At 46.9% G+C, this 20,310-nt stretch overlaps 1 protein-coding gene across 2 annotated transcripts in view; it reads right to left on the reverse strand.

The window, feature by feature from the left end:
• The window catches only part of LOXHD1 (lipoxygenase homology PLAT domains 1), a 1,234,736-nt gene that overhangs the window by 376,113 nt on the left and 838,313 nt on the right, over positions 1–20,310 (reverse strand). For both annotated transcript variants that reach the window (XM_069626921.1, XM_069626920.1), the window contains 4 exons: positions 18,575–18,708; positions 15,448–15,602; positions 7,268–7,372; positions 3,263–3,391 (listed from right to left, as the gene is read on the reverse strand). In XM_069626921.1, the coding sequence (XP_069483022.1) occupies positions 3,263–3,391; positions 7,268–7,372; positions 15,448–15,602; positions 18,575–18,708 (523 nt within the window). The remainder of the gene's footprint in view (positions 1–3,262; positions 3,392–7,267; positions 7,373–15,447; positions 15,603–18,574; positions 18,709–20,310) is intronic.

Here is a 20,310-nt window from a genome sequence, read left to right on the forward strand (position 1 = left end):
AGATGAGCAGGGGTTGTGAGTGAGGTTAGGTGAGGAGGGTTTGTGCAAGTCAAAGTGTTCAGAGAGGAAGGTGGTTTTTATTAAACACTGAATGGGCACCCTAAAGTGTCAGGGGGGTACTGTGGGAGGAAACTGTGTGCAGTGCGTGTTGAGAGGGGTAGATTGAGTTGGAGCAGGATTGGTAACTTGGTACTTTCCTGTGTGTGTTATGTGGGATAGGGATAGGATAGGTGGTAAGGGTGGGGATGGTATGGAGGAGGAAGGGGGAGATTTGCAAAATGGTGCCTAGAGGTATTTATTGATTGGTCATTTATAAAGTGCCTATATAACAAATGGTGTTTCAAGGCGCCACAATACAAATAAAGGGGGGGGACAACAGTAACAGTCCTACAAGGCCTTGTCATTCAGATCGTGCAAGTTCAGTAATAAGTGCATGGGGGAAGGAAGCGGGGAGGAGGGACGTTCTTGTTATGGTGGAAGGGATAAAGGTAGGGGGGAGGGGAGTTGGGCAGAATGGAGGTATACAAGTGCAGATGGGGGCAGGGGGAAAAGGGGCCCAAGGAGCTAGGCAAGTGCTAAGGGGAGGCCAGGAGGGCAAGTGCAAGGGAATGCAGGGAGTGCAGGGAGTGAGGACCACATGTTAAGTGCAAGGACGGGGGTGGACTAGACTTGGTAGGGATGCACACCCTTTCAGGCTAGTCAGGGAAAGGGGGCCCAGAAGGGCAACTGCAGGTTAGGGGGGGAGTCATGGATATAGTGATGCCGTGGTAGACTGGGCGAAGAAGGGCCTGGTGCCTTGTAGGCCTCAGAAGGGACCAGGCAACCAGTCAATGCAGCAGAGTGGGGCATTTGCAGGGGAGAAAAGAAATAAGAGAACAGGAGGGTCTTGAGAAGCTTCCAGAACTTAAGGAGATCTGGCTCAAGCCTGAGAGGGTCAGAGAGGACTTTCCAGAGAGGGGCTCCTGTCGAAGAGCAGGATTTACCCCCCCACTCTCTGCTTGGAAAAGCGTCTGATCTGCAGAGAGTTAGAGGACCGAAGGGCTCTAGCAGGGAGGTATTTAGGGAGAGAGTTGGATGTAGCAGGGTCCCAGGCCCCAGAAAGCCTTGTGGATGATGCAGTGGGTCTTGAACTTTATCCTCGCAGCACTCAATAGCCAGTGGAGAGATTTTAGGGCTAGAGAGATATGGTCACTGTGTTTGAGACCAAGGATAAGTCTCTCAGTCCTATTCTGGATTAGTTGAAGGGGACGAAGGGAGGATAAAGGCAGATTGAGGAAGAGACTCTTGCAGTAGTCCAGCCTAGAGAGGACCAGAGCTCTGGAGACATTGGACCTCATTATAACTGTGCCGGTCCCTTTGTGGGCGGGTGCCGTCCCCTGCGCCATGGTCAGACCTGCTGAGCCAGAAGGCACCCACTCGCAGAGTTCTCACGGGACCACCGCCCTCTCTGTTAATGGTGCCGTTGCTCCTGTGTCCCCATTCCCATGGAGTCATCCCGGACTTCATGGCAATGGCGACTAACAAAATAACCAGCTCCTGAATTTCCGGCCACCGGACTTGGAATAGCCCAGTGGCACCGGCAAGTCAGCCTCCAGTAATTCATTACGGGTCAGGCGGCTACCTGCCGGTTTTACCGGTACGGCCACCGCTGGACCCGTAATGAGGCATATTGGATTTCTGAGGGAAAAAGAGGAAAGGAAGAATGCCTCTGAGGAGGTGCATCTGAAAGTGGGCCATCTTGGCAAGGTCCACAGTGTGAGGAGAGAAGGAGAAAGGAGAGTCAACAATTACACCAAGGTTTCTAGCTTCACAAGATGCTTTGTCAGTGGATGTGCCACTTCCGTTCAGCAACTCTGCACTTGCGCTTCAGAGAGGCAAAGGTGGATTTATACTAGGAGGTGTTCTTGGAGGCAGGCTTCATGCAAGTCCTCATGACAAGGCGAAGGATGTCCAGGGTGTTGGAGATGGGGAGGTGAAGGTTAGCAAAGACTTTGCCAGTGTGAGAGTCAGGTGCTGGAGTGGGATGGGGAATTAAATTGGCGGCAAAAACATCAACTGACACTCCCTTCCTCAGTCGAATGATGGAGAAGGAGACTGGAAATGCAGGCAGAAGCTTAGCAGGGGACCCAAGAGATCCAGGTGAGAGGACAGGAGAGCATGGTTAGACCAGGAGAGAGATCTGGTAGGAGGGTTGGTGTGTCCGGCTGAGGGGGTCGGAGCGGAGGGAAGAATGGTGAGGTAAAGAGAGTCACCGAGGTTGTGGAAGAATCCGGTGACCACATCAGGAGAGTCAGGGTGAATATTGAAGTCTCTGAGGATCAGACGCTTGGAGGTAGAGGCCAGAATAGAAGAGGTGAGGTCAGTTATTGTGATAGTGGTAGGGAGATGGTAGCAGGGAGCAGTAGGATTAGCCAAGAAAGTATGGATTCAGTGAGAGGGTGGGAGGGTAGTTGGCGATTTTAAGCAATTAGGCCAGTAGTTCCCTAAAAAAAATGTAGCCAATTAGGACTGTAGCGACCAATAATAATTGTCAGCAATTACACCAGCAACCTAAAACAAAACACCTGAGCAATTAGGCCTATAGTGACAACAGAAGCATTTTAAAATATAAAGCCGTAACGAACAACAGAAATATGTAAACAACTCACTGCGTCCTTTGTGGTATGACAGGTTGTTGGTTGTAGTATTGGTGGGGAGGAGTTACTGGTATTAACTGGGGACGGGTAGAAAATTGGATGGACCCATAGGCATAGGGTGGTGGGTCTCAAGGCCATGTTATCTTTGAACGGGGCATAGCAGTACTTGCCCTTTGCTTAGGTTACCTTCGAGGGAGATGCCAGATGGTATGACACTTGGTGCCTTGATTATAATGTGGCCAATTGACTGCACGTCCCAACCTTGGTGCCCGTGGTCAGGGGTGTGGCAGATCAGTGACTTCTGCCTTCTGCTTCAACATGGAGTGATTGCCTGCTGGGGCTCAAATGGGTTCAAAGTGGTTCAAAAGGACTTGAAAATGGCTCAGGTTGTTTAAAGGACTTCACTCAACAGGAGTCTGCACCTCAGAAAAGTTGTTACTGGTACAACTAACACTACTAATTCATAATCATGCAACAACAAGCCCAGTATAGACCAACCACGTATGGGCCATACTTACAGTGTTTATTGACAAATAACATTTGAAAAGTCATTCTAGCTTTGGAGAGGTCATGCACTGTTGAGTTAGTTAATATGTCAAGAGCACAGGCCATGTATCCCTCCTTACCTTGGTTATCGTGTCCTATTTTAATTTTCTTTAAGGCTCCAATATCAACCGCCTCTACTGTGAAAACATCTGTTTTTCCGCGTTCAAATTTGTTTTTGTTCGTTTTGGATGCCTTCAGATTCATGAAACCTGTTTTTGTCAAAAAGCAGATGTGTGCAAAAGGTTAATAGCATATTTGAGATGTCATTGAATTAAAACACGAGATTAAGGTTCACAAAGAAGGGCATTAAGATAAGGTTTGAGACCATTACCTTCCCACAGGTGTGTGCACTCGCCTAAACTGGTAATGAATCAAGGGCAGAGTGCCCGCATAGGCAGTACATGAAATACAAGCAGCATACAGTGCCCTTTGCAGGATTTTTTTGTAAAGGGGGGGTTCATTGAGGGATCGGGGAGGGTAAAGAGGAGAGGTTGTTGTGTTCCCGCTTCCTGGCTCTTAGTTGAGAGATTCTGGACCAGTTCAAGGTCATGCAGCCTAGTCCACAGAGTGGCGGGGGAAGCTTCTAAGAGGAGCCTGATTTGAAGGACATAGGGAATACTTTCTTGAGGTATTTTTATTTCAGAAAACACCTATTCAAAATAAACAGTGAGGAGCACAGTGTGAACGCTCCTTGCTAGCGGGAGGAAAGAGGGCTGCTCTGACAATGTGGCATTTTTTCCCTTGTTCACTTATTTACAGGCAGGCAGTCTTGAAGAGAAAGTATAAAAAGAAAGAATTAAGCGGGTCCTGCTTCACACCATTGTGCTGCTGTGGGAAGGCTTGTGGGACCTTTAAAAAAAAAGAGCAACCACAATTTTGTTAGGGCAACTGCTTTGCACCACACCACAGAGCTGCAGTTTGGCTCGATGTGTAAGGAGTAGGAAATAGTGCAGGGGCCAAGCCAGTAGCATGGCTGCAGCTGGAACTCTCTCCATTGACAGCCAACTGAGGAAAGTAGGATCACTATGCTTGCTCCCTCCTCACCTGAAAGTCCTGGCATACAGCTTTGTTTCGCAGCTCGTGATTGGGAGAATGTTAAACAAGCCCTCATTGGATTACATGGCGGAATGGAACAAGAAACAACATTTAGTGGTCCATCAAATTCATGCTGCAGCATTGCCAGTTGCCATGCTAACCAGATATTCTGCTTCTTAATGCCCCTTTCCTCTCTGGCAATGGTTTTGTATATATTTATGGTTGCAGAGCCACCAAAATGTGGCAACAGCAAAAATAAGTCTTGATGATTACTTAGTCTGACATGAATTGTTTAGTTTCAATGACGGAGTTTAGGGAGGATAGCTCAGGGGCAACGTTCTCGCCTTGGAAGCAAGACGACACAGAGCAGCACAGGTTTGATCCCCGGGTCCGTGCTTAGAAACCTCTGGGTATTAAGCGCCTTATAAATAAACAATCATGTCATGTAATTTGTTGATAATGTAGCCAGACCTTGTTCAATAAAACATCCTTGATTTGGCAGTGATGTAATGCAGGGTTCAGCTGCTTACCCCAAAGCTAGACTCACCAAATCCATTGTTATCTAAAGTAAGTGATTGATTGTATGGCTGTATACATGAGCGGCAGCATTCAAGCACAACTGCTCAATGACCAGCAATCCATCAGTAGTTTGAATGGGGATGGTGTGAAACTGGATGAGGGCCACAACATTGGGGGCGTGCAATGAAAGGTGAGTGGGGTGGGTGGCAAGAAGAGGTGGGAGGTATCTGTAGGGGGGACAGTAGCGATCTGGTGATGGTATGAGGCATGGTGAGGTAGCTGGATTGTGGTAAGATGTTTGGAGTGAAGAGTGGTCTCAGGAAGCAGGAGAGAGGGGGATATGGGGCACGTGTGAGTGGTGTGAACCCTCTAGACTACAGGAATGCATTGTAAGGTCATTTATGTGAGTGAGCGTGGGAACACAGTGGCCAAGTGGTATAACGTGTTAAGTGGGCATGGAGTGTTGGTGGGAAATCACCCAAGATGCACAGTTATAAGTACTGAACGGGTGACATGGGCTCTCCGATTCTTTGAAAAGGAATCTTGTAGGAGGGCAATCATATGTGATATTCTCACACCTGCGTTTTGTGGAAATGACACCACAACATAAAAGAGCAGGAAAAGGCTGGGGCCATCTCACCGCCATCTGGAAAATGTGCTCTATGAGCTGTGCTTGTACTGATGCAGTGTATATATAATCTGGTGGCAGGAGAGCACCAAACATTAGTGGTCCAAAGCACTCCCTGGTCATCGCAGAAAGGGCAGTAGGGCACTGCCTAGAGTTGCCTTTCAGGGTTCTCCAACTACAGGCCATTTTGGGCTTTCAGGATATCCATCATTACTATTCATGAGATAAATGTGCATCCAATGATCTAAATATATGCACATTTTCCCTCATGAATAATAACGAGGGATATCCTGAAAACCCGTCAGGATTCCAGGACTCGAGGCCTGGAGTTGGAGAACCCTGAAAAGCTAGTGCTTTACACTGTATCACGTGAGGCCGGCTCAACCTTTTGGAAATGGCGGCCATTTGTCATTCAGATCAAATCTTCCAAGGTGAACAATGTTACATTTGTTACAGAACTCTATATGTTAATGAGCTTCTGCCCAAAAGGAACATCCAATGGTCAGTATACTGTCCTGTTATTTGTAATTCAAAAGCGCTTAATGGTCACATTTTACTATTTCTAAAATCAAAGGGTTTACATGGGCATCGTCTACAAGCCACCTCCCTCTGTTAGAGGAACCTGTGCATTTTTTGCACTAGTGCAAATGGTGCAATTTTGCTGTGGCACAAACAGGGCACTGCTTTGGCGCAGGATTTCAGTAACATGATTGTTTCATGTGTATTCTGTTCTGCTGGGCTGCATATGATATGATATGATTGTTTATTTATTTAGCGCCTATACACAATGTGTTTCAAAGCACTTCAAGGCAAGGGAGGGAACAAGGGAAAATACAACCACATTCTTACAGGCCATGAACAGTAAGGATGTGAAATTAACTATCGAACTCGGCCTGACGACATTTCAGTGCAAGAGCTAAGACATAGATAAGGAAGGGAGGGGGAGAGTGGGAAGGAAATGGAAACAGACAGGCGACGACCGTACTAGGCCTGACAACATTTCTGGTAGAGCCGGATAAAAACAAAAGGTGAGGGAGAGGGGTGCAGAAAGGCAGGGGAGGAACAAAACAAGCGACTATCATACTAGGCCTGACGACATTTCAGATAGTGCAGGAGGAGGGGTGGGGAGGAAGAAAACAGTAATGGGAGGGTGGAGGAAACAGACGAGATTGTTATCATATTAAGTCCAGGGACAATTCTGATAGAGTAAGTGCATAGAAGAAAGTAAGGGGAGGAGATAGGAAAATGGAGAAGGGAAAGGAGGAGAGAAAAGAGAATAAGCAGTCAAAAAGAGTGGAGAAGCAAGAGTGGAGAACGAATACAATTGCAGAAGTCAGTAGTAAAACATAATGTTGCAAGCCAGGATACAAGATGAAGATGGGAACAGCATGATTCAGGGACGCCATGAGTACAAGATGCAAAGGAAGTCCAGCATGAGAGTTGAGAAAGGATGACGCACCATGAATCAATGAAGTCCATAAAAGTCAAATCCAGCATTGGCCACAAGACAGTGATGCTGAAGGAAGGCACCAGGTGGGCGGGGCTTGCTAAGTGGTGAAAAAGAGCAGCAGGCAGGAAGGTACCAGGTGGGCGGGGCTTAGGCCAGGTGACCTAGATCCACTTGCACCTGCTCCCCATCTGCAAAGGAAAAGAATCTGGAGGGCTCCTTAAGTAGGGAAACAGAGCGGCAAGCAGGAAGGTACCAGGTGCGTGTGGCTTGCTAAGTGGTGAAAAAGAGCAGGAAGCAGGAAGGCACCAGGTGGGCGGGGCTTGATAAGTGGTGAAAAAGAGCAGCAAGCAGGGAGGCACCAGGTGGGTGTGGCTTAGGCCAGGTGACCTAGATCCACTTGCACCTGCTCCCATCTGCCTGATGTGATTACGTGATTACATGGAGTTTGCTCACCTGTATCGTCCTTCTCGCCATACAAGATGAGGTAGACGTTAGCATCAGTCCCAGAGTTCTTCTTATCGCCCGTCTTCACCTTCACGGTGTACGTCGTAGACTTGGCTGCACGGGGAGAAAATCCCAGTATGAACGCGTGAAAGCATCTGAGACGCCCACAGTGTTATCTGCACTCAGGGCCGGTACTTCTATGATTGACTGGAAAAGTTGCTTCACAAGCCCAACGAGAAGGGCAGAATTCTATTTTTGGAACAGATTTAGTTTGAGAAGAAAAGTGACATCAGATGATCGTACATCGCATGTGTGGGCAATGTAAGTCTGCGACCTGTGGGCATGGGTGGCAACCTTTGATTTTAGCTATGGGAGCCGAAATTCGCACAACGAGCGAAACGACTACCCATCCCTCCTTCCAAACAACCCATTCCAGAGCATATTTTGCAGCAAGAATTGGAGAGAAAAAAAGCTGTACGATATACAGGTAGCACAAAACATAACATTTCAGCAACAGTCGCCTAACCTGCTGAGCTTTCTTTTCTCAGCATTTTGTTTTGGAACCTCCACCTTCCCCCTTCTTCTGCGCCTGCCAGACAGCCTTGGTCTGTCCCGCCCTCTCCCACCCCTTCCAGCATGCAATTTAGTCTCAGGTGGTCCATTTATGAGGCGACCTTCCTAATTTGAAGGTAGCAGTCCATGGGGGGTAAAATGACACTCCTGCCCCGATGGCTCAAGGAGGACGGGGTCAACCTCCTCCTCTGCCCTCATTTACTTGGTGCCTAGGCCTGTTTGGATAATGATCACACGCGTCCAAGTACTTTAAGCTGAGAGAAATGAGTAAAGCTATATCTTCAACTCCTGCCTTCCTTACACAGCCTAGCAGTACATTTCCAGAAGGCTATACGGTGCATTCAATACCAAGATAATGTAGGAAGACAAGCAGGGGAAAGTCACCAAATAATGCTACCAAGCTTTAGACATGATGCGTTATCCGTGTCATAAAGACCCAAGCCAGGACATCAGGGTGAGGGATGATGTTTTCAATGTATGGGGATTATAATTTATAATGACGTGCTTTGGTCATGTTCAAACTGACACAGGAAAATAGTCCCTTTGGGCACTGCTAAAGTCTGATGGTGGGTTGAGCAGTGGCCAGGACAGAAGTGCTCCTTCTTGTAGCAGAGGGAGCGCTCCTCAGCTGACTTGAACTGTCAAAGTGAAAAACGGTTTCCCTTTGACAGTTTTGTACCCTAGCCACGTATGTCCAATGGGCCATGCAAGGCCAGCTGTGTTTCGCTTCCCCAGTCTTTCATAGCCCATAGTGGACCTTTGTATGTGCGCGGGGGCACTCCTGTGCCTCGCTACACATACAAGCGGATCGGGAGGCCCAACAGAAGCGCTCCAGCTCCTGAGTGCATGTTCAGGAACCAGGAAGCGCTCTTTGCTTCCTGGTTGCTGTTCGTGCTGCACGGGTGCCGGAGGAGGTTATGGTAGCGGATGAGCGGCGTGCAGTTCAGGGCTCTGTGTAGGTAAGATTTTGTTTATGGATTATATGTGTGTGAATCAGTGAGTGAATGGGTGCGTGTGAGTTCTGTGTGCAAATGGAATGAGCGTGTGAATGTGCTGTGTGAATGTGTGTGCACTGCGAGTATGTGTTTATGTTGGGCCGGGCAGTGGGTGCGAGCGCGACAACAATGCATTTCTTTACTGGACTTCTATCAAAGATGCCCAGTAAAACAATACTGTGTCATGACATTTTCTACTTGTTCTCTATGATAAACATGCATGTTAAGTGCTATTACTTGTCTAGACTGGCATTTTGGGGCATGACCTTTTCCTGGGCATATATGCTAAGTTAGGCATGGTACGTGTTATTACATGGCTATTTTATCTATTTATTTAAGTTTTTAAGTAGGGCCCACATGCCCGAAGCCTCAGAGCGCAGCAAGCAATAAAGAACAGAAAGCAGAGGGATTGCAAAGGGATAAGACTAGAAAAGGCGATTAGTTATCCAGATCACTGGCATTTTGGGGTAGGCAATCTAGCCCTTTCTTACTGAGGCATGCCATTTTTACAAGGCATCAAGGATAAATCTAACATGATAAGTGTGAATACGTATCTACATTGTGCATCCATTTTTTTATTGTGGCATGGCATTTTAAAAGGCAAAGTCAACAGGAGTTTGTTGCTATGTGGTGATTCTGCCATCTATGTGTGGATATGTTTTCTTATAGCATGATTACTGGCATTATGTGCAAATTAAACACAAGGATGTTCTTATATAGTAATTCTGGCTTATATTGGTGCAGTCAGAGGGCCAATGTATGGGCACTGCCAGTCTGAACACGTTTTTATACTGGCATATATTTTGGGTGAAGGCATCATGCAAATGAATTGTTGGTGACTTGAATATATTGCCTTTTTGAATTGGAGTTACCTTACAAAACCAATTGCAAACCGTCTTGCTGTTACCCAGTTTTTCACAGAAATGTGCGCCATAATGCCCATTTTAACCCGATATATATATTTTTAAAAAAACATCTCAGTGAAAAACGCCTTTGAACCTTACTTGATAGTTTTGGGCTCCCAACGCCACTCCAATTAAAAAATACACCAGCCGCCACTGGCAGTAAGATGTTATTGGGCAAACCAGTAGATGCTCAGTAGAGATTGGTCTACTTGGAGGTGATGCAGAAGAAGTCACCTTTCCATCTGTATGGAAATTCCAGAAGCCTAAGGCGCATTCTCCCATGCAATAGATGTCATTAGCGATGCTCGTCTGTGCTGATATATTTCGCTCTCTCATAGATGTTTTCCAGGCTCCCCACACCTCAGAAAGAGGGCCAAAGCATAAGCAGCAGATTGCTGTTGGTATCAATGTTAAATGCTATGATGTGAGTTAAATTGGAAGAGGCACATGTAAACACATTCTAATCATATACCTGAGAAAGGTATTTAGAGATATTTGTGAAAGCCAGTAACAGCGTATGCATAAAAGGAAAAGCCACGAAAAACAATATTTATTATATATTTATGAACAAGTGGATCTATAATTCGTGAATGGAAGATTAATACAGTGAATTACTATGGGGCACAAGTAGCACTTGCAAGAGCAATGGCTGATGTATTCAAGTTCACTATTAGAAGATGGGTGTACCGCTGAGGTTGCCGCATACTCTGAACCTGTGTTGCTTCTACCTATGCCATGCTATGTGATGCCACCACCGCCGCCACCACAAAAGTGCCTGGTAATAAAAGACAAATCACAGAGCTTCCACAGAACAGTAGTGGAAGTAGCAATACGAGTTGATTCCACCCTCCCCATTCCTGCTGCCCTTTTTGGGAAGGCAGACCCCTTCACTACCACAATCACTATCCCACACACATACTATGCCCCTGGCTGAGCTCTGACACAAATCTCCGCCCCTACATACACAGCCGTACTCGCCATAGTCCACACTTCGCCTCCCTGTACCCATGATTAAGACCAGCTATGGCTGCTCCTACCCCACATAGGTCCTTGCTCATAAATCACACTACCGACTACCTGAACTGCTATATGCCGGTGTCACTCTCTGCTGACCTGCGTTGCACCCGCCTTAAGGCGTGCAATCCAAAGTCGATCCGTCCGCAGTCCACATTACAACCATGCCTAGACCTTGATGATAGGTCATGCCCAGCCATGCAGAATGTCTTCACCCAGTGTGCCTGTCACAACACAGCAAAGCCCACAGCGTACCAGAGCCTGCACGTCCTCCTTCATCCCACCTTGCACCCATGCTGGGGTATTGAAAGAAATAAACACCTCTTGGTGCGCACTTACACCAACCAGTGCTCCCTGCGCTTCGCTACACAGCCCCCAGCATACCTGAGCCTGCATGTCCTCCCTCATGCCACCTTGCGACCCTTCCTGGGCCTTGAAAGAAGCAAATGCCACTCAGCGCCCACTCCCACCACCCAGTGCACCCTACACTATGATACAAAGCCTAGAGTAGACCTGAGCATGCATGTCCTCCCTAATGCCAACTTGCGACCCTTCCGGGGATATGTTAGAAGTAAACGCCGTTCAGCACGCACACTGCACACGCTGGCATTCGCTGCCTACCCCATGTACATCCATGCCAGGATAGGGAATAGACCCCTGAGCTCTACTTCCCTATCCTCACCACCCTACGCACAGCCCGTAAGCTTCCAGTAATCCATAAGCAGAGCTAAGGCCAACCTGACCCCTATTTTGTCAGCTCCCAATCAACCAGCAAACATCAGTTCAACCAACCAGAAGATCTCTGTAACCCGTAGCCAGTGCACTGTCATCATGCCTTGTGCCATTAATATATCCGCTCAGCCTGAGCAGGCTACCGCTTGCACCCCAATGAGCAGACTTCATTCTCCACTTCAGCGCCTAGTACACCAACCACCTCTCAGCTCAGCACTAATACAGCGACTCTGCATGTACCCACTAAGCAGCCCTGTCCCCACTAGCCCCTCACCTAAAGGGGGCTCTAGTGAATGCCAGATCCATCATTGCCCATGCACTTGACATTGCTGACCTTATTTCAGCCAACAACCTGGATCTTCTAGCGATATCTGAAAACTGACTTCACACCACTTCAGGCCCATCCCTGTCCCTAGCAATTCCACCAAATTCCACCATCTATCGAAAGATGGAGAGGCCGCTAGAGGTGGAGAGGACGCCCTCATCACCAGAGACTCTCTACCACTCAGGGAAATCTCTAACTCCAAAATATCCTGCAGTGAACTCATGACCATCAAACAGAACCTTTCACTCACCTCTACAATACCCAAAACCTTGGTTTACAATCCTCCTGGCCATATCCTGTCCTTTGAAGAGGATATCCTACATGTCCTCTCCAACTCCAAATTAACATCCAAAACAATCTTTCATAGAGGCCTTTATCTTGGGCTTAATGACCAGACAGACTTAATTTCAATCTCCTTTGCCAACCTGTTTAAAGGCCTAAGCTTCACTCAACGCATCCTTTACCCCACACGCACCAAGGGCCGAATCCTTGATTGGCTTGTTGACCTGAAATGCAATGTCACAATCACTTCCAATCAGCCACGCATCTTGACTGACCACAACCCCACTGCATTTACTTAATCCACCTCCAGCCTTCATTCTCAAGTGGCCCCACATCTTCCACCCAAAACTGCACAGAGTTACAAAACATCCCTATAACCGCAATCATGCCACTGCTGGAGGATTTAATCACGCTTGACACTCTCCTCAGTGACCCAGCTTCCCTCGTAGACCGCTACAACCTTACACTCACACAGGCCATCAATACGCTGGCCCCACTCACCCAGTGAAAAGCCACAGTAGCCTTGTGCCATAATGCTTGGTTTTCACCAGATTTTGGAGCCATCCGCTTACTTATGCATCAGGCAGAATCCAAATGGAATCACTTTCCCACTGGGCCTAGTGAAGCCTGTTTTTCCACAGCAGAAACTGCCTATAAAAAGGCCATATTCCAAGCTAAATAATCTGCCCACAACTCTAGAAGAGAGAATGTGAAATATAGCACCAGAGAGCTGTTCACCATCATGCGTGAACTAGAATTGCCTGTGTCCCAGCCCAATACCTGCACTCAGGACAGCACATGGTGCGCTAATATCCAAAATGCCCTGCTACTTAAAATCGACATGCTCCAAAAAAAGATCTCCAGCAAAAAAGCATCCCTAAGCATCTGAGCTCTTGACTCCTTTCCCATGGCGTTCCAAGTCACCTCACATAACATCCCCTCTTTTAGCTTCAAACCTATATCTGAATCGTGATCACTCAAATCATTAAAGACCTCAAACCCTCCCGCTGCCAGGGTGACATCTGCCCGACAGTAATCATCAAGGACTGTACAGAACCACTGGCACCCTTCTTTGCCACCCTCATCAATGCCTCAGCTGCCTCCTGCTCAGTTCCTAGAAACCTCAAGGATGCATGGGTCCTTCCCTTACTAAAAATACCTAGCCCTCATACTGTTGCTGGATCTGTCGGCAGCCTTTGAGCTTGGGGACCACCAAATCTTGTGCTGGCACCTAACCTCAGCAGCCCTCTTCTTGCCCGATGCCATAGCATGGTTCTCGTCCTTCTTATCCGAGAGATCCAAGAGTGTTCTCTGCTAATGTTGCAGCCTCCTCTGCACCTGTCACCAGCAGGGTACCACAAGACTCATGTGTTTCCCAGACTCTATATAATACATTCTCTAAACTCCTTTTCAACCTGCTTGATGACAAAGGAATCTTACATGAACTATGAGGATAACACACAGATACTTCTCCCCCTTACTGTAAACTATGCCACAGACTCCCACAACTTATTGTCAGTCTACCATACAATCGAGGCATAGATGACCTCCCACCTTCTCTGTCTCAATGATGAAAAGATGGAAATTCTACTAGTTGGATCGCACGCCTTACTGAGTAAGCTCAATCAGGAGTACAAATCTTGTATAATTGATGGCATCACCATCCATGTGTCCAGCAATTTTAAAACCCTGGGCATCTACCTGGATGCCATCCTGTGTCTATCAAGGCAGGTGAATGCGATTACCTCCCCTGCAGCCCATACCTTTGGACTACTGCAATGCACTATTTGAAGAGACAGTTAGTGTTCCTTAACATTTCTAAGTGGGAAATAATCTCAGCTGCTAGATGAAGCGCACACTGGCTATACATCCGGGAGCGGATTACCTTCAAATCTTTAGCTATCACGCACAAATGACTTTCTAAGATGGCACTTAGGTACCTCTTGCACAAATCCAGCAAAGCACAATCCTCCAGACCCACCGATCATTTCACTCTCACCTACCCACAATCCCCAGATTCAGGTGAACCAGATCTGGTGGGACCAGCTTCCCGGTCATTGCATCTAAGAACCGGAACACACTACACTTGTCCCTAAGATCTGAACAATCATATTGGGTGCTCTGAAAACAGCTCAAAACCATACTCTTCTCCACGAACCTGACACTCTGAGCCGACACTAGGTCTCTTGATCTACGCCACCAAATGTATCTGCTATAATCACCTGTAACAATCATCTTGATAGCACTTCCAACTCCATGCACGATGTACCCCTATGCACCATGTACTGTTCTTTGTATTACCGCCAGCTGTGACCGCTCACTATCTGTCCTATGTACTGTATGTAAGTATCCTTTAGCCATGACCTTCTGTAACCAAAGTCTTGATGCCTCTGTGTTTAGTGCGCTTAATTAATGCAAATAAATAAATAAATAAATAAAGAGTATCCCAACACCAATTTCTAGATAAATTGGCAAGGGCGAGCCGAACTCCCAGCCACCGGGAGGGCCATGATAAGCAAAGCTGTCTACATGAAATGGTGAAGGGCTGCATCTTATCTCAAGAGCAGCCACAGGGCACGAATCCACATCCTTTTATGTGGGATGTACCAGTTGCACTTTGGGGGCTTCAATTGCCTTGTGGCAAAGCATCCAGTCATTATGCAAAATCAGACCTCAATTGTTAATTAGATGAACATTTCTATATAATTAGATTATATAATTAGATTTACAATTCTATGTTACAGAGATTAACAACTAACATATAGGGAATATATTTCGTATGCACCTTTCAAGTCCACAGAAAGAACAAAGGGTCCAAAGTAGCATCCAGAAAAGTCTCACCTGCTCCTATTGAAGTTTGGTTCAGTCCATCGTTTGCAGTATGATGCATATAAATAAGCTAAAGCTGGAGGAATAGGCTTCCCATATCTAGCCCCCAAGCTATGGAATACTCTCCCCACTGCACTCAGAGCAGAAACTTCCCTCCATGCATTTCCCAAAACCTGAGAACTGCTCTCTTTAATTAAACTCTCGCTTTATCCCCCTTTGCCTTCTCTCTAACCCTATTCATGCTGCGCTACAAACTAACTGCTCTACCATGAACACATTATGTTTGCCTGTTTTGCTATCTATGTAACTAAGTTGTGACCTCTCTGTTCTGCTATCTATGTAACTATGTTGTCACCCCTCAATGTAACAAGCACCACAATGCTCACAATGTTTCCTAGAGATGCACAGGTATAGGTGTAACAGTAGAGCAGCATCACAAACATGCCTATGGCCGTTCACATCCCAGTTTGGAGCTTGTGTTCATTGCTAACGCTCCACAGTAGTGTTGTGCAAGAATGTGGAGGGATGGCATACCTTTCTGTTCCAGGCCGAGGGTGGCAAGAGACTGCTCGTCATCATCTTCGTCATCGCCCTTCTTCATAAAGGCTTCATCCACGGGTACCAGCTGCCTGGCAATTTGGCCGTCATCTTCATCAACCGCTAGCCAGCGCTGGCATGGGAAAAAGTATCTGCAAGACATGAGTGCGTGAAAGGGGAATGGAGTCTGTGTACAAGTTGCCTTTGGCAGGTGATGCCGCCAATATCCCAAAAAATGGGTTGCTTTTGTGAAAAGCGAGCTCCTGGTTGACCCAGCTTTCATACTTCTTTTGTGTTACCCATTTTGCCTCTTTAAGTCCAACTCTTAAGATAGCACTAACTCCTAATAAGGGATCTCATGAATAATGAGACGGGGACAAGGCATCAGAAAGACAAATGTGGCATTGTGAATAGGATGGGCACATGTTCGGCTATAAAGAGAAATCTTAAGGCTTCCAATATACAATGCCCCAGTGGTTTAGGTTTTTTTAAGCAGGGAGGTTCAGATGCTGTGAATACTGGTTTGGCCAAGCCTACACGTGTGAAAAGCTCAGCCCATGGATGATGGGTGGGAACACAGGCATGTAGGAGATTCCTGTGAACCTTCATGTCTATCCCTATCTAAGATCAGTCACCTTGTCCCTGCTCCCTGTCACATTGACATGACCCACCCTGTGCCTGTCACTGTACTCCTCCTGGCCTTGCTCTCCATCTGTCTGCCCCACCTTGTGTGTGGCACAATCTTAAAATTAAATAGATATTGGAAGGGTCATTGGATCCCTTTGGAATATCATCTTGCATTTCCATGCGACTTTTCGGTTGGCCCTTGCTGCTCTGCCACTGGTGATAAGAATCATCTTTCGTGGCAGCCAAGTTGTTTTGGGCGGTCATTAGGGATTTAGTAGGCTTGACATCAAATGTCAAGAGAAATATGTTCATGAGTTTATGCCTCTCAGATAAAGCATGATAAAGCTAAACCTGACATGATGGAGATTGGGATTTAAGAATTCTGATTCTGGCAGAGGAACAGAAGCCGCCCATGCAGGAGACAGGACTTTTCAGAATATGACAAGATCTAGTCTCTTGTCTTTGACCTGTACACTTGAAATCTCTGGATCCCTTCAGATTGTTTCCATTCCTGTTTAATTATTCCCTTCCTAGATTCAATTATCTGAGCATTTTAATTCTGCTGTGTATTATGTGATAATACCCCATATTGATTTGTTTGCCCTAAAAGTATATTGCTGTTTCTGAATTTTAGCATAGTTAACTTTGGTTTGGGATTCTATACTGGCTGTATTATTCGTGCCCCGCAAACAAAATAAACCAAAAATAAATAAATAATTGAATAGTTATTTAAGAAGAAGTTGTGCATCTTTTAGGTTGGCCTTCATCCATGAATCCATCTTGGTTTGGGTGGTGTGAGAATGGCATGCTTGATGCACTAGTGTAATTTCACTTGAATGTTAGATGTTGTGAACCGCCCTGTGTCACAGATTGAGTAGCCCAACCATTTTGCACTGAGAGTTTGGGGTCCTGTTCATTCGTATCATACTGGGGAGTTGCATGTGCGCCCCATGAGTTCTCATCAATGATGCTCATATTCAGTTACTGTGCAAGGAATAGCTGCCAGTCAGCCCCTTGATGGTTGCGAATGGAATAGAGGGGGAGCAGAATCACCCCCATGTTAGTTCTCTTAAGATGTAGGGGTTTAGGGTGGTTACTGCTGGAATAGAGTGGGGAGCAGAATCACCCCCATGTTAGTTCTCTTAGGATGTAGGGGTTTAGGGGATGGTTGCTACTGGAATAGAGCGGGGAGCAAGATCACCCCATGTTATTTCTCTTAGGATGTAGGGGTTTAGGGGATGGTTGCTACTGGAATAGAAAGGAGAGCAAAATCACCCCCATGTTAGTTCTCTTAGGATGTAAGGGTTTAGGGAATGGTTGCTACTGGAATAGAGTAGGGAGCAGAATCACCAAAGTGTTAGTTCTCTTAGGATGTAGGGGTGTAGGGAATGGTTGCTACTGGAATAGAGTGGGGAGCAAGATCACCCCCGTGTTAGATCTCTTTGAATGTAGGGGTTTAGGGGATGGTTGCTACTGGAATAGAGGGGGGAGCAAAATCACCCCCGTGTTAGATCTCTTTGAATGTAGGGGTTTAGGGAATGGTTGCTACTGGAATAGAGTGGGGAGCAAGATCACCCCCGTGTTAGATCTCTTTGAATGTAGGGGTTTAGGGGATGGTTGCTACTAGAATAGAGGGGGAGCAAATTCACCCCCATGTTAGTTCTCTTAGGACGTAAGGGTTTAGGGAATGGTTGCTACTGGAATAGAGTAGGGAGCAGAATCACCAAAGTGTTAGTTCTCTTAGGATGTAGGGTTGTAGGGAATGGTTGCTACTGGAATAGAGTGGGGAGCAAGATCACCCCCGTGTTAGATCTCTTTGAATGTAGGGGTTTAGGGGATGGTTGCTACTGGAATAGGGGGGGAGCAAAATCACTCCCATGTTAGTTCTCCTCGGATGTAGGGGTTTAGGGAATGGGTGCTACTGGAATAGAGGGCGAGCAAAACCACCCTAATGTTAGTTCTGTTAGGATGTAGGGGTTTAGGGAATGGTTGCTACTGGAATAGAGTGGGGAGCAAAATCACTCCCATGTTAGTTCTCTTAGGATGTAGGGGTTTAGGGGATGGTTGCTTCTGGAATAGAATGAGGAGCAAAATCACTCCCATGTTAGTTCTCTTAGGATGTAGGGGTTTAGTGGATGGTTGCTACTGTAATAGAGTGAGGAGCAAAATCACCCTAATGTTAGTTCTGTTAGGATGTAGGGGTTTAGGAGATGGTTGCTACTGGAATAGACTGGGGAGGAAAAACGCCCCCATGTTAGTGCTCTAGGAAAGTAGGGGTTAAGGGGTTGGTTTATCTGAAAGCTGGATGTGTCAGAGGCTGCCTGGGCAGCCACAAGGGTCAATAGAGATTGAGTATGAGGAAAGCTGAATATTGCGACACTGCCCAAGCCTGCAAATGGATTGGTTTAGGGAGTTGTGTCCTGTATTGATTTACAGGAAATAGAAATGATTTAATCGATTAATTCACTAAATGCCCATGGATGTCAGCACTGCTTACCTAGTGTCATCCTTCAGATCAACAACCTCCACTCGGTCTAGGAACCAGGCTGCATTGCCGCCAGAGTTGTCATGACGGATGCGCAGCTTCTTCAGTGCGCCAAGCTCTACGGCCTTAACGATGAACACATCCTCCTGCATGCATGTAGGATTAGAAACACATATTGATGATGGCATGGCTACAGAGGACAGAGCTCATCAATGAAATGCTCAACCCCACAGCATCTTCATAAGCACTTGAGGCCTGCATGCTAAAGTCTGATAATAACCACAAAATTCAATATTTGCAACACAAACCGGCATAAAAGTGTTTAACCAAATTTACATTAAGTGGGGGATTTCTCTTTGATCTTGTAAATAGTGAATTAAGTTGAAAATCTGATACATTCTACAGATGTACAACAGGGAATATTTTTCAACGGATTGTAATTAGCAAATAGATAATTGCCACTTTTCAGTGAGTCAAGCAGCTCACGCTTGACCTTGTCTATCAGATTCAATGTGTGAGTCCTTAACTGTTGTCCAAGCTGTGATCTTTCCCACATTTTTCTGTGGCAGTGAAATCTATCCACAAGCGGCAACTCACATGGGGCTATGTTGTAATATGTGCTTTGCTCTTGAGTGGAATTCTACGACGTAGAATTCCACTCTTACTCTGATGACATGTTTACATCTGTTTAAGGTTCTACATTCTATGAGCAGTCGTTATGAGTTGAAGTGGAGAGCTGATGAGTAGGCTGAGCACTGCTGGCCTCAGGCTGGTTACTATTAAAGGATCTTCACTTACCTGCAGTGTATGACTCCTTTCTTACACTGGCGACGAGAGTAACCAGCCTTTGACCCATGTGACCGCTTGGCTGCCCAGCAGTTGCCTGCTTTCCCCTTCCTGAGGCCTCGTCTGTGGCCGTAGTGGTGTTGAGGCCTGTCAGGAGGAGAGCTCTCCTGCCGACGCTGTCCGCATCGAGAGAGTTGTTTCCGGATCGGCTGTGTAGAGGGGCGCCAACCAGTTTATCCTGCTCTTTCTGCCCGTGTGCAGTTACGCGCATCTCCGGAGGGCTGCACCACCAGAGAGGCCGGAGTTTCGTTGTCGGGGAGCTTTTCCCCCGCATGTCGGCACTGGGAGCCGACGTGCCTGCAGCCTGCGCTCCCCAGCCGGGGCTGAGCGCGGTGCCTATGCTGGAAATAGGAGTCCAGGTGAGGAGGGTGAGGGCTCTCTGCTCACAGCTGCGTGCCGCTCCAGTTGGCGAGCGGGAAGGGGGCGGCCGGGGAGAAGCAGAACGATCAGCTCCTTGGTTTATCGGTTCCCCCTTCGATAGTGGATGTCTGTCACACCCGGAAGGAGGGGACGTGTGACGCGTGGACAGCACAGTTCATATCCTCATGCAGTCCTGTCAAGGGGGCGTTCCCTCCAGGCAAAGCCTGGGAGAGTTAACCCTGTGTGCATGTTTTGCGACCGTGCTGAGCTCCAGGGTGCCCAAGCACTCTACTGTGTTGCTCTAAGCACTATTTTATTTATAACAGTGACATTCTGAGGTTGTTTGCTTCTTGCCAAGCACGGAAATTAGGTCATAAGGTGACATTGGCCAGTTACTTACCATTACCAAACCCTTCCTCAACATGCAGCACAACAATGCACGTCCGCCTCCTGAATTTCTGTCCAGTCCTGGTGAACTGGCGATTGCATGGGACTTGTGGGTCGACACCTTCAAGGTGTATCTCAGGGTGGCAGGTGGCGCG

The sequence above is a fragment of the Ambystoma mexicanum genome, chromosome 6p (assembly GCF_040938575.1).
Source record: "Ambystoma mexicanum isolate Mex_15411 chromosome 6p, UKY_AmexF1_1, whole genome shotgun sequence".
Lineage (NCBI taxonomy): Eukaryota > Metazoa > Chordata > Amphibia > Caudata > Ambystomatidae > Ambystoma > Ambystoma mexicanum.